The 13,790-nt window shown below is 37.0% G+C and overlaps 2 protein-coding genes across 2 annotated transcripts in view; both read right to left on the bottom strand.

The window, feature by feature from the left end:
- The window catches only part of LOC140137266 (NLR family CARD domain-containing protein 4-like), a 217,720-nt gene that overhangs the window by 131,014 nt on the left and 72,916 nt on the right, over positions 1-13,790 (bottom strand). The window lies entirely within an intron of this gene.
- Positions 5,342-13,790, bottom strand: part of LOC140138275 (NLR family CARD domain-containing protein 4-like) — a 109,640-nt gene continuing 101,191 nt past the window's right edge. The window contains exon 6 of the mRNA XM_072160188.1: positions 5,342-7,968. Coding sequence (XP_072016289.1) covers positions 5,342-7,968 — 2,627 coding nt within the window. The remainder of the gene's footprint in view (positions 7,969-13,790) is intronic.

Raw genomic sequence — 13,790 nt, forward strand, 5'->3', positions numbered from 1 at the left:
CAAACTTAAGCAACCTCCGGGCTTGTTCAATGAGTTGATGGAGTAGACCTTTTGGGCTTATATGCAGTTAAAGTTTGAACACTGTGCATGAATGTAATCCATTATTAAACAAATTGCACTATTGGATATATGGAGAAATGCTAGAAAAAGAAATAACCAACTTGTTCATTGACTTAGTAGACCTTTTTTCCCTTATTCCATAATGCAGTTAAGTTTGAATGCTGTGTATGAATGTAATCCACCTTTCTAACATGGACAAGAGAGGACATGTCTATGGGAGTAGCTTCAACAAATTGCACTATGGGATATGGAGAAATGTTAGAAAAAGAAATAACCAACTTGTTCAATGACTTAGTAGACCTTTTTCCCTTATTCCATAATGCAGTTTATAAGAATGTGTGTATGTATGTATGTAATTTTACTTTCTAACATGGACAACAGAACATGGTCAGTAAGTAGTCCTTCTTATGCTATAAAGGCTGATCCCTAATGCATAAAATGTCTCTAAAGTTACTCTTTACACACTAGACCATAAGATATGACAAAGTAAGGGTAGACTTTTGGTACACTGGCAATAACTCTTTTACTAGGCATTGGACTTTTTACATGGGTCAAATTTCAAAAAGTACTAGTGTTCTTAAAAATGCTAGCAAATGTATTCCTCTAGTCATAAAAGAATTAAGAAAATGATCTACATAACCGTATTTGTGATATTCATTTTGAAGTTACTGAAACGCCCCAAGGTCAAATTTTGGGCTCCACATGGGGTAAAGTGTTCAGGTTCAGATTTTGATCAAAATTGTGTCAAAATTTTCACTTTGATTGGTCAACTGAAACAAAGAATAGTTTTCATGGAAGGTCCATTCAGTGAATTGCTTATTCGGACGATCATAAAATTCATCAAAATTCAGATTTTGATTGCTAACATATCCTGCCCTCAACAATTTTTGGAGATTTTCAAATTTTGTTGTAATTTTTCCCATTTACTTTCTTACTTTGTTTCTAAAATTGTTGTGATGAAAAGACAAAGTTCTTGGTTATCATTTATAAACACATTGCAAACACTTTGTTCAAGCTAGGGGTAGGGCTTTGGGAAAACAACAAAAATATTAGGGGTCTCCCCGATTTTATGATGTGTTGACAAAAATTGCAATTTCACACAGAAATTAATGGTGAAGAAATAACACAATAAAAAATAATAAGGACCTCCCTTACCGATTTTTGAAAAAGTCCGGACGATACACATGTTATTTTTATTTGCCAGTGTACCAAAAGTCTACTCTCACTTTTTGTCATATATCATGGGTCTAGCTCATAACTGCAAAGAGCAACTTAAGGGACATGTCATGTATACAGGATTTTTTTTTTTTTAAGACTGTATTTTAAGTACTGGTAGTAATTTGTAGTTTTAAGATTTTAAGAATTGGTCATTCATTCATTCATGTTTATTCAGTACTCTTTGATGTACCAACAGCATGCAAAATAATGGTACACACTTAAAACTACGGGGTCAAAAAATGACCCAAACGGGGTCATTTTTGACCCCAGCATAGTTATCAACTAAACACCATACCACTAATGGGGTCATTTTGACCCCATTGGTCGGGGTCATTGCAATGACTACGTATTTGGGTCAAATAGTAACCCCATTGGGGTCAAAATATTACCACATTTCGGGGTCAAATGAAATGACCCCTTCAAAAGGGTTGCCTTATTGGGTTACTTAATGACCTCATTTCGGGGTCAAATGAAATGACCCATTTGAAAGGGTTGTTTTATAGGGTTACTCAATAACCACATTTAGGGGTTGTTTGGATTTTTTTTAGTAGGCCTATGGTCATGCTGGTCCCACCAGGACATAAGTGTGTTTCTGCACAGAGAAAGCATTACATAAACAGCAAACTGCAAAATGCATCTGTGTATCACACTCACACACAGTCAGTCATCGCCTATGACAGTTCACGTATTATAAGCTTACATGATATAAGCTTATAACAACTGCAGCCAAGACACCAGCCACGACAGCATGAAATTGAATGAATCTGCGTGCATAGACAAGGGTCTATGCATCCTTGCAGTCTCACTTTTCAACTAACTTTTCATATTCCATCATGCAGACAAGCACACACGACAATCCGCTGAGCTGCACAATCAGAACAAATATGGCGCTGATGTGACCACATGGGAAGCCGATGCACACCGTGTGTGCAAATAGTTCCGAAATGCAAGTCATTATAAAGTTGACAAATTGGGTAACTTCGGTCAAAAAATTAGTTTTATTTATTAATCAACAAACATTAATTGCAACTCATGTTTAAACTCATTTATGAATTGAGATTTTCAAAGCGGAAGATTGAAACTGATATCAATGCGCGACGGTATCGGCAAAATGACCACTAAGTTTTTGACCACGTTCGTCGTGGCTAAAATGACCTCGTCAATGTGGTCAAATTAAAACAGTACAACCCCCTTGAAGGGTCAAAACAACCCCAAACGTGGTCAATTCAAAATGACCACGGAAAATATAACCCCGTAGTTTTTAGTGTGTAAACCAGTTTGAAAATATGAGATACGATTTCCCAGCAAACACAAAAACGTTTTCCTAACATTTTAAATAGGTTATATTTTGGGTTTTGGTTTAGATAAAACGTTTTAACCCGGGGGGGGGGGTTCTCAGTACAAATGACCATACGGGGACGTGCCGCAAATATGGGTAGCATTTTCAGCCTTTTGGTATATCAATGACCCCTTTTTCAAAGCCTATTTTGGTATATAAATGGGTCCCTTTTCCAAAATGTTCTCAATTTTTTCGGAAAATAGCCCAGAAAACGTTTTAAAATGTTTTGTTTGAAAATACACTACAACAATGTTTTTAAAATGTTTTCAAAATATTATTGTAAAATATTTTTTGCAAACTTTTTTTGCCAAATATTTTGTCAACTTTTAAACAATATCGTATTAGAATATTTGCAGTAGGTTATCAAAAAATATTTTTTGATGTTATGAAAATGTTTTATACCCTTTAGGCCTATGCTTTTAAGGGCTGGGGTATGAACGTTTGGACAGTATTTATTGTGGGACATTAGAGCACATCGGACCTATCGAATTGCATTCTGAATACGAAGAATGTCATTCTGATATCAAATAATTTTGATTTTTGAAATTCGCAATGTAATACACATTTTATGGCAAATCATTAAAATTGATATTTTTGATATTTAACAGTACTTGAAGTAAACTTTATAAATCTGATGATCTATACTTAAAGTGTATGTAGGTGGGATGAAAAGCCGACGATCAATTGAAAATTTTGACCTTTCGTATTGAAGATATGGATTATTTTCCCAAAACACCAAAAAAATTAGGTCTTTTTTGGAAAAAAATCCATATCTTCAATATGAAAGGTCAAAATTTTCAATTGACCGTCGGCATTTCTCCTGCTACATACACTTTAAGAATATGTCATTAGATTTATATAATTTACTTCGAGGACTGTTATAATATCAAAAATTTGAAAAATATCAAATTTTTATAATTTGTTATAAAATTTGTATTATATTGTGATTTTAAAAAAATAAAAATTATTTGATTTTAGAAAGACATGATTCATATTCAGAATGCAATTCGATAGGTCTGAGGTACTCTCATGTCCCACAAAAAATACTGTCGAAACGCAATAAACGCTCATTTTAGATCCCTTAATATAACCCGACATTTTTAAAAACATTTTCTGGCAACCTTTTCTAACCTTTTGCAGATGATGTCGAAAACATTTTGTGTTTGCTGGGTTAATACCATGCAGTGAGTGTCAAGGATAGCCCCAAAAGCCTCTAAATAGAGGCTTATTTCCCTTGTAAAACCTGTTGTTAAAGCACACAAAAAGGCACAAAGGGGCCATGCAGCAAAAATGTGCATTCCTGCCCATGCTTTGGCGGCGCGTACCCGCTAGTCCGAAGGACCGCTAGTCCGAAGGTTTGCTAGTCCGAAGGTTCGCTAGTCCGAACACGTATTTCAATGGAGGACGTGACGGTCGCTAGTCCGAATTCGCAAAAGGTTCGCTAGTCCGAAAAAAGGTTCGCTAGTCCGAAGGTTCGCTAGTCCGAAGGTTCGCTAGTCCGAAGGTTCGCTAGTCCGAATTTATTAAAAGGTTCGCTAGTCCGAATTGTTAATCAGGTTCGCTAATCCGAATCAAAAAAGGTGCTCTAGTCCGAATTTTAAATAAGGTCCGCTAGTCCGAATTTTATACAAGGTTCGCTAGTCCGAATGATAAATAAAGCCCGCTAGTCCGAATTCTAAATAAGGTCCGCTAGTCCGAATTTTCTTTAAAGAACCTGATCAGCGCCACCATACACCGGTCCCAAAATGTTTTGGAGGTGTTTGATCAAATATAGCGTGTTACCTGAGTAGGTGCACACAGGTTCACAACATTGTTCATGTTTTGCATTGTTTCTTTAAAAGTAATGATGGCAAGTACATAAAAGTATATACATTTTCAGAAAGGAAACAATGCAAGTAACCCAATAAGTTTCCAAATCGATGAAAACTGTATATTTATGTTCTAAAGACACAAAAAGTATACATGGTATAGATGCTGTTTTTCTAAAGTATTTGAATATTTATTCCTTTTAAAAATTACTGATGTAGGTTTTGCAGAATGAATGAAATTGCAATCAAATATACACCATCGCCTCAATAGTAATGGATATAATTCAAAACAACAACGAGAGCTAGGCCTATTATGAATGTCTAAAATACAAACATTTCTATTTATTTTATTTCTTCATTGATTACTTTATCTATAAATCCTTCTTCCTTTAATTTTTTCTTTCTTTCTTTCTTTCTCAAGTTCTTTCTTTCTTTCTTTCTTTCTTTCTTTCTTCCTTTCTTCCTTCCTTTCTTTCTTTCTTCTTTTTTTCTTTCTTTCTTTCTTAAATTCGGACTAGCGGACCTTATTTTAAATTCGGACTAGCGAACCTTATTTATAATTCGGACTAGCGAACCCTAAATCAAATTCGAATTAGCGGACATGATTTTAAATTCGGACTAGCGAACCTTATATATAATTCGGACTAGCGACCCTTATTTAAAATTCGGACTAGCGAACCTTGTTAAAAATTCGGACTAGCGGACCTTATTTAGAATTCGGAATAGAGAACCTTCGGACTAGCGGACCTTCGGACTAGCGAACCTTCGGACTAGCGAACCTTCGGACTGGCGGGCCTTCGGACTAGCGGGCTGTAACCGCTTTGGCATGCAAAAATGACATACCCAATTAGACCATCAATGATACCCAGTAACAGCATTGTTGATTTAAGTGTTTTCTTTCCAACAAGAAAATCAATCAATCTAGGTATTTACTTGCTGTCCTTTGGACTAATTGACACTTTGCATGATTCATATCAATCAAATATGTATGTGCCCAGTCTATTCCAATAGCATCAAGACAATCCTTAACTAGATCACTACACTGATTGTCCAGTTTAGGGTTGATTGACAAGTACTCAAGTTTGGTCAAATGATGGATGTGTCTGAACAAGGCATCAACACCAGTATTGCCAATACCATTACCATAGAGATCAAGTCTAGTCAGATTGGTCATGGAAACAAACCTGTGGGAAAGTTCAATAACACCTTGGTCTGGAATGTGTGCATGCTGCAAGATCAATTCACTCAACAGTGGACAATACTGCAGTTGCTGTGCAAGTGGCACTATAGCCATGCCTACAGTATTATGTGACAAATTCAGCTTCTGTAAGTTGGGTATCTTGGGAAGGAATTCACTTAATGTTTTGATGTGATTTTCTTCTAACCCAGCAACTGCTAAATTTAATGAGATAAATTGTGTGCAAAGCTGTAGTTCAAAGAGTTGCTGTGCAAGAGGCCTAGCCATTCCTATTCCCTGCAAATGCAGTTCCTGCAGATTGGGTGTCCTACATGCAGTGAGGAATTCTCTCAACCATTTTATGGGATGCTCATACCCAAAATACAGCTGTAGTTTACTTAGTTTTATTAGGGTAACAGTACCCAAAGCTTCTACAAGATGGTCAGTGTTTTGTTCACGTGATTGATCAGATTCAAAAAAACGCATTTCCAATTCATCAACATTTGGTATACATCTTAATAGCATATCAGCATAAATATGTGATAGATGTGGATTTATCAAGGTGATTGATTTCACGTTGGACATACATCTTAGCATATCAACATAAATATGTAGATGTGCATTTATCAAGGTGATTGATTTGACTGTACTGAGTATTGAGGATCCTAATTCAGATTTGACAAAGTTGTGAAATATTGAAATTGCTTTGGAATATTTATCACCTATATCTATTTCGAGTCCAACATCAGGGAAGATTGATTTGAAAGACTGTATTAGTGAGGTATTCAAAACATCACATATAGTTGACTGATGGCTTTTAACAGTTTCACAGTCTTTTTGTGATGGGTGCAATGAACAATCGGAATCAGAATCTGAATCTGAATCTGAATCTGGATCATCTCTTGACTCACCATCATCAAAGGTGATTTTACTTTCATACAACAAAGTCAAGATATTCACTATGCCATTGAAGTTCTTTTTGCGATGCCCAAGTGCATGTCGTTGTTGTCGTCGTCGTAACTGCGGATATTCATATACCTTTATTGCATGTTGTATGATAGAGACCATCCCAATTCGTTCAACTAATCCACAACAGAATTTCACAAGATCAAATTTGCTCATCAACACAGTCCATGATTTCAATTGAATCAGAATTGAGTTGAACTTACCAGGATCTGTAGTGTACAAACTTGCCCAGTACTTTGCTGCACAAAATTCTTGAAAAGATTTATGAAGAAATGTTACAGCATTATCTACGCTCAACCGTGACCTTATCCTTTCTCTAGTAAGCAGCCCTGTTTTACAACCCAATTGATACGATGAATCTTCAAAGTCATTTTCTGCAAAGACAAGTCTTTCCTCTGTTATATTGTTAGTGGGACACAATCCCTCCAAAGCCAAACAGCCTAATCTATAGATAAATACAGGAAACTCTCCTTCTATTTGTGTTGTTTTGTCTACATCTTTACCTTGCCTCATACAATATTTCCTCCATAAAAAGAGGACAAAATCTTGATACAACTCTGATTGTGTATCTCGTAATTTTTGCTCATCTTCCCAAAGAAGACACATTAACATTAGCATTACTGGTATCTTTGACAAGGAGGTAAGTCTCTCAGATTCTTTTATTCTTTCTTTCAACCCTTGGACCATCTTCTTCTTATTACTGAAAAATCTGTTCATATACAATTCAACATTTTTACATGAAAATCCTAAAACATCTACTATAAGGTAGCTTGATTGATGAATTTGCAAATCTTTGTGAGGACGAGTTGATAGAATTGTGTGACATTCACGTAATCTTTTAAATGCAAGAATTTCTTGTAAGCTCCCTTCAAGCGTAGAAAGATCACCAGCTGAATATTCATCAAAACCATCCAACATGAGAAGGACTAGCTGAGGATTTGATTCAATATATGCTTCTAGGCCTTCTCTTGACACATTGGTGTTGCTTTCAAAGATTTGCTCAAATATTTCATCAATCAAGTTGACACTTTTAACTTCACGTAAACTTAAGATGAACAACAATTGATATTTGGCAAGTGGGGAGTCACTTCTTTGCTCTGACCAAGTGTAAGCCAACTTAGCCAACAAAGTTGATTTCCCACTGCCAGCTACTCCCTTAACTAGTATCCGTGTTGCTGGCATACCATCTGATTTTTGGAGACTTACAAGATCTTCATTCTTTTTCAGCAATGTGGTACCTTTTCTTGACCCTTTTTTTAACTTCAAAGTGACATATATATCATTCATATCCTTTGACTCGTCACACCATGGCAATAATTGCACTCGGCTCATTTCATGACGATAGAATGTTATCAGCTGTTTCTTGCACTCCTCCAAGCTGAATGCTGAAGATAAGTATGCTGTAGGTGATGAGAAAATAAATAGATATGAATTAAAAGAGCATTTCGTGATCCACAGCATCATCCCCCACCATTCTCAAAAACAGTTGAGGTTTTTATATCACTGGAAACCTCTGGCTACATAATGTTTATTTGCAAAATATTTCTTGCAGATTAATTCGTTTAGCAAAGATATCGTGAAATTTTAATTTCGTTCTGGTATACAACACATTGTCTGTGGAGCAGTGTAATACACATAATCATGCATAACTAGCAAACGCAAAATCGGAATTAACTGAAATTTTGGGAATAAGCTTTTTTCATGGATGATCCTGTGTCTTATACTGGATACCCAAAAAGATGATTTTGTTACATTTTGATGTGCAGCTTGGACTTCAAAACAAGTGTCGCTTGAGTCAGGTGGTGGTCGCCGTACATTCTCTAAATTCAGTAAATTTTCATCGTCAAGCGTGTAATTGAATGGGATTATTTTGAAATTTTAAAACATCACAAACAAATAGGCCTATGTTAATAAATAATATAAATACAAGCTAAAACTGTTGAGGTTCGATAATGAACCCCACAAAAGTAACCAAGTATATGGAAAATGCATAAACTTGATACCTACCTGCTTGCCATAACTAGTGGGATTGAATGATTACTTTTCTTATGATTTTGGTAAAACTTGATTCATTTTTATTTCTTAAGTCTAATTTTTCAAAGAACATCTAACAATTGAATTCCGAATCACAATTTGACTGCTGAATTTGGAACTTAAATGCAACAATTTCTTATGTGTAAATAAATGAGGTCTAAAAAGGCCATATTTTGCTGGACTCAGGTGCATGGTCTCTGAGTCCTGTACATCCGATTCAGAGTCAGAGTTCTTGAAAAAGAACTTAAGTCTGACTCCTACAGCACTATACTGAAGCCTTCTGGATATTCTCTGGACCAAAAACCCCACCCTCTCAGCATTTGATGATTTTTAGCACTTAAATTTTCACCATTTTAAGCTCTGATAACCCAAGTACTAGTACCCTGGTAACCCAAGTAGGCCTACCATACTGAACACCCTTTCGCCCAGTGAATAGGCTAGTAGTATGTAAGTTTTCCACAGTGGCTAAATTTTTCAGCAGACCTCCCACTGCAACAAAGGTCAAGAAGGAGAATAAAGCCCCCAACTGTATAATATAGTATTCCTTTATTTATTGCTTTGCCAAAGAAACCTGGAGCTATATTATGTGAGTTACACAGGGCAATAAACATAATGAGTCATGCACTAAAGATCCTACTAGCCTATTCACTGGGTGAAAGGGTGTTCAGTATGGTACTTGGGTTACCAGGGTACTAGTACTTGGGTTACCAGACTTCAGATATGGCAGTCTAAACCCCAGATAAGGCGCCGTCTGGGGATTACTTATCTTATCTTAGGTTTATGTTCCTTATATAGGGTTAAGGCGCCTTATTTGGGGTTGGGACTGGTTTATCTGAGGTGTACGTCCCTTATCTGGGGTTACTGCGCCTTATCGGGGGTTTAGACTGCCATATCTGAGTTTACGTCTCTTATCTGGGGTTAAGGCGCCTTATCTTGGGTTTAGATGTCTTATCTGAGGTTTACGACCCTTATCTGGGGTTAACGACCCTTTTCTAGAGTTAAGGCACCTTGTGGGGTTTAGATGCCTTATCTTAGGTTTATGTTCCTCATTTAGGGTTAAAGCGCCTTATTTGGGGTTTGGACTGCTTTATCGGCGGTCTACGTCCCTTATCTGGGGTTACGGCGCATTATCTGTTGTTTCGATGCCTTATCTAGGTTTAGACTGCGAACTATATGCTAAGGCCGTCTAAACTACAGATAAGGCACCTTATCCCTAGATAAGGGATGTAAACCCAAGATAAGGCAGTTTAAACCCCATATAAGAGACATGAACCCCAGATAAGAGCGTAGATCTCGGAGGTCGCCGACTTATGCTTCTGCTCTCATTCAAAAATCACATTTACGCTCTACCAAATGGGGGCCATCTTGGATTTCTGGGCAAAAATTATTTTGTAACGTCAAATTAATGTCAGATTCGGATTTCTTGAGGTCGACTTACCGGAAAAAGTGTCTTTTGTACACGATTTTAGGTAATCTGGTTCAAAACTTATTTTTTTCAAGATGGCGCTGGCGGCCACCATCTTGGATTTCTGGGTAAATATGAGTTCGTAATGTCAAAGTAATGTCAAATTTGAAATCCTTGTGGTCGACTTATCCAAAAAGTGTCTTTGTACACGATTTTAGGTCCTCTTGTTCAAAACTAAATTTTTCAAGATGGTGCCGGCCACCATCTTGGATTTCTGGGTGAAAATGATGCCATAATGTCAAACTAATGTCAGAATCGGAATCCTTGTACTCGACATATCCGAAAAAGTGTCTTTGTGCATGATTATAGGTGCTCTGGTTCAAAACTTAAATTTTCAAAATGGTGGCGGCGGGCATTTTGGATTTTGGCCTCTAGCGAAAAATGCTGGGATTTTCACAAGGGACATTGTGGCTATTTTTTTTCTAAATGGTCCATAGAAGTCGAATCAATCGTCAAACCTTACTAGCCAGAGAGTGGTCACCAAATTGAACTTTTTCACCTAACTAAAAAGAATGTTCCTATCTGCAATATTAAAATCCATAAGGGCAATCTGAAGCAAGTTGATGGGTTTAGCTATCTGGGAAGCTGGATCACAACAGATGGGAGGTGACAGAGAAATCAATAGGAGAATTGCTATGGCAAAAGAGACTTTCACAAGGATGAGCACCTCCTTTGTAATTTGAATATCACCATGAGTACAAGACTCAGGGTCTTAGATTGCTATGTACTTGGAGAATAAACGATAGGAATTTTTATTTTGATATCCTCTACCGTGTGATAGACGAAAGGCAGGTCCAATATTTTGGGTAGTGAAGGCCGGCGCAGCCGGTATCCACTACGATAAAGGTAGAGGATAGGCAAAAAAAAATTCCTATTGTTTATTCTCATTCTTAGTCAGTTAAATATTATTTTACCGTATTGGTCCGAGTATAGTCCCACCCGTTTTTTATGTGAAAATTTTTCACAATTGGGGGTGGGATTATACTCAATTTCAAAAAAAAAAAAAATTTTTTTTTTTTTTTTTTGAAGTTTATTTTTTCGGTTTTGGAGTGTCCCTGGACCTAGACCTAGATGCTAGGATCATTCATGGTTGACCTAAAGTAAAAATATATATAAATTAAAAAATTTCAAGATATTTTGTATTTTTAATATGAAAATTGATACTTTGTTTTCATGTCATACTCTATTAATGATTTCAAAATGCATTCAAATTCAATGCATTTTGAAATCATTAATAGAGTATGACATGAATACAAATTATCAATTTTCATATTAAAAAAAATACAAAATATCTTGATTTTTTTTTTTTTTTTTTTTTTTTTTTAGGTCAACCATGAATGATCCTAGCATCTATCTAGGTCCAGGGACACTCAAAACCGAAAAAAATTAACTTAAATTTTTTTTTTATTTTTTTTTTTTTCTGAAATTTTTCGAAAAATGGGGGGTGGGATTATACTCGAACGTGGGACTATACTCGGACGAATACGGTAATAACTGTATTAAACCAATTTTTTAAGCAAAAACTAAGTTACCGTTATAAAAACTCCCCTCATTATAAAATGAACGAAACTTGTTTACAACTTCACGTATTCTGTTGTGCGTATTGCTAGCGCGTTTGCGTATTCCGCACTAGTCTACGCATCCAGCGCCGAACATACGCGCACCTCTACACGCGTGTTACACATTATCGAGACACATGATGACGTGGGGTCGTCTACGGCCTGATAAACGGCACCCGAAATCATGCGATTGTCCAATCAGAAATGTGTCTACGAACTAGACCACTCCCACTGACTAAGAATACCAATTCTGAAATATGGTTAGTTTCAAAGGCAATGGAAGATCAATTGCAAGCAACGGAAATGTGGTTCCTCAGACGAATGTTGAGGATCACTTGGACTAGTCACGCCACAAATGAAACAGTATTGCATAGAGCTGGCAGTCAAAAGATGCTCCTGAGGAAGATCTGGAAACTGCAACTTGATTTCCTGGACCACTGTATGAGGAAAGAGTGATCTGGAGTGTATGTTTCTTACGGGGAAGATTAATGGAAGGAGATCGAGACAGAGGGCGCCAGAGGACAAAATATCTTCAGAGTATTGCAGCCTGGACTGGTGCGGATAACATCAAGTTGCTGAGATTGGCAAAGAACAGGATGGATTGGCATTCCATGGTCGCCCACATCACTGGATATGGCACATAGAGAGAGAGAGATTCCTACTTTTTTCAGTTGTGACAGATGCAGCAAAATAAATTCCTCAGTGGCTAAATATTTTGCAGCAAAATGAAGAGGAGAATGAATCTCTGGACAAAGCTGATCACTTAATGGAGAAACTGAAAGTCACAGTGAAAAATGAATGCCTGGTTTACAGAGTCCTAAAATTATGACATCTGTCTCAATAGAACACCCGGAAAAACGGTACACTGGCTGTAAAACTGCTTGAACACAGCCCAGATACTTCCATTGACAACTTTTCATTCAATCATTCACTGTATGAAGAGCTTATTTCCAAACCGTGTTAAGTCCACCCACCTTCAAAATTGAGATTTTGATGAAAATGGGTAGTGAGTAACTAGGGCTATCCAGCAATGTGTGTGTTTTTTCCCAAAATTAGTCAAGTCCCGAAATATTGGCACACAAAGTATCGATTTTTTCCCAAAACGTGTTAAGTCCAATCCAGTTTGGTAGCAAACTGTGTTAAGTCCACAAACACTGCCCTTGTGGGCAGCTTGTAGGCAAGAAGCACGGCATAGGGCTTCCAAGTTCTGCATGATTGATAACATTGCCTTGCATCTTCGTTCTTGTTTGGTCCTGAAATTGGCCTGCATGAAAAGTTGTTGTTGTTGTTTTTAATATTAGTAGGCCTATTAATTTGTATGGGATTCTTTTAATATTTGATAGATACCTCCAGAAAGATATGAACAGGGTGGGAAAGGGGAGAGGGAGAGGTTGTGATGGTAGAATTAATGTTAGAGGATGGTGGTAGAGTTAGTTTTTGATATTATCATTTTATATGATTATCAAAATGTGCTACTAAATTCAAGGTATTATTTTAAGGGGGTTCAAAATTTAGAGCCATTTGAATAGATTGACTAGTTAAGCTAAATACACTGAGCAAAATAGTTTTTGTTTGAAGGAAATCGGACATACGGTTGTCAAGATATGCATGTTTTTAGTTTCTTTGTATTCTATTGTTTTTGCCAATATATTGATAAAGTTAATGAGGAAAATTGGCAAAATGTGCTCATGAATATTCATGTTTGCCAATATTTTACCAATATCTTATGAATAAACCTTCATACTACTTTTATTTTATATGATTTTGGAGTTATGTACGTCATCCACCAGTGGAGCTCCTGCGCCCCTCCGCAGAACTTCCGGTAGTGGATGTTCTGCGCTCGGGGGCGCAGAACATCCACTATCGGAGTTGATGCGCCCGGGCGCAGTCCCTTATATGTAACGGTGGATCATTGCTGCGCTCGGGCGCAGAACATCCACTGTCGGAGTTACTGCGCTCGGAGGTAAAATAATAGATTTTCGTATTATAATAACGGTGGATCATTTCTGCGCTCGGGCGCAGAACATCCACTGTCGGAGTTGATGCGCCCGGGCGCAGTCCCTTATATGTAACGGTGGATCATTGCTGCGCTCGGGCGCAGAACATCCACTGTCGGAGTTACTGCGCTCGGAGGTAAAATAATAGATTTTCGTATTATAATAAC

This window comes from Amphiura filiformis, chromosome 17 (genome assembly GCF_039555335.1).
Source record: "Amphiura filiformis chromosome 17, Afil_fr2py, whole genome shotgun sequence".
In the NCBI taxonomy this organism is placed as follows: Eukaryota; Metazoa; Echinodermata; class Ophiuroidea; order Amphilepidida; family Amphiuridae; genus Amphiura; species Amphiura filiformis.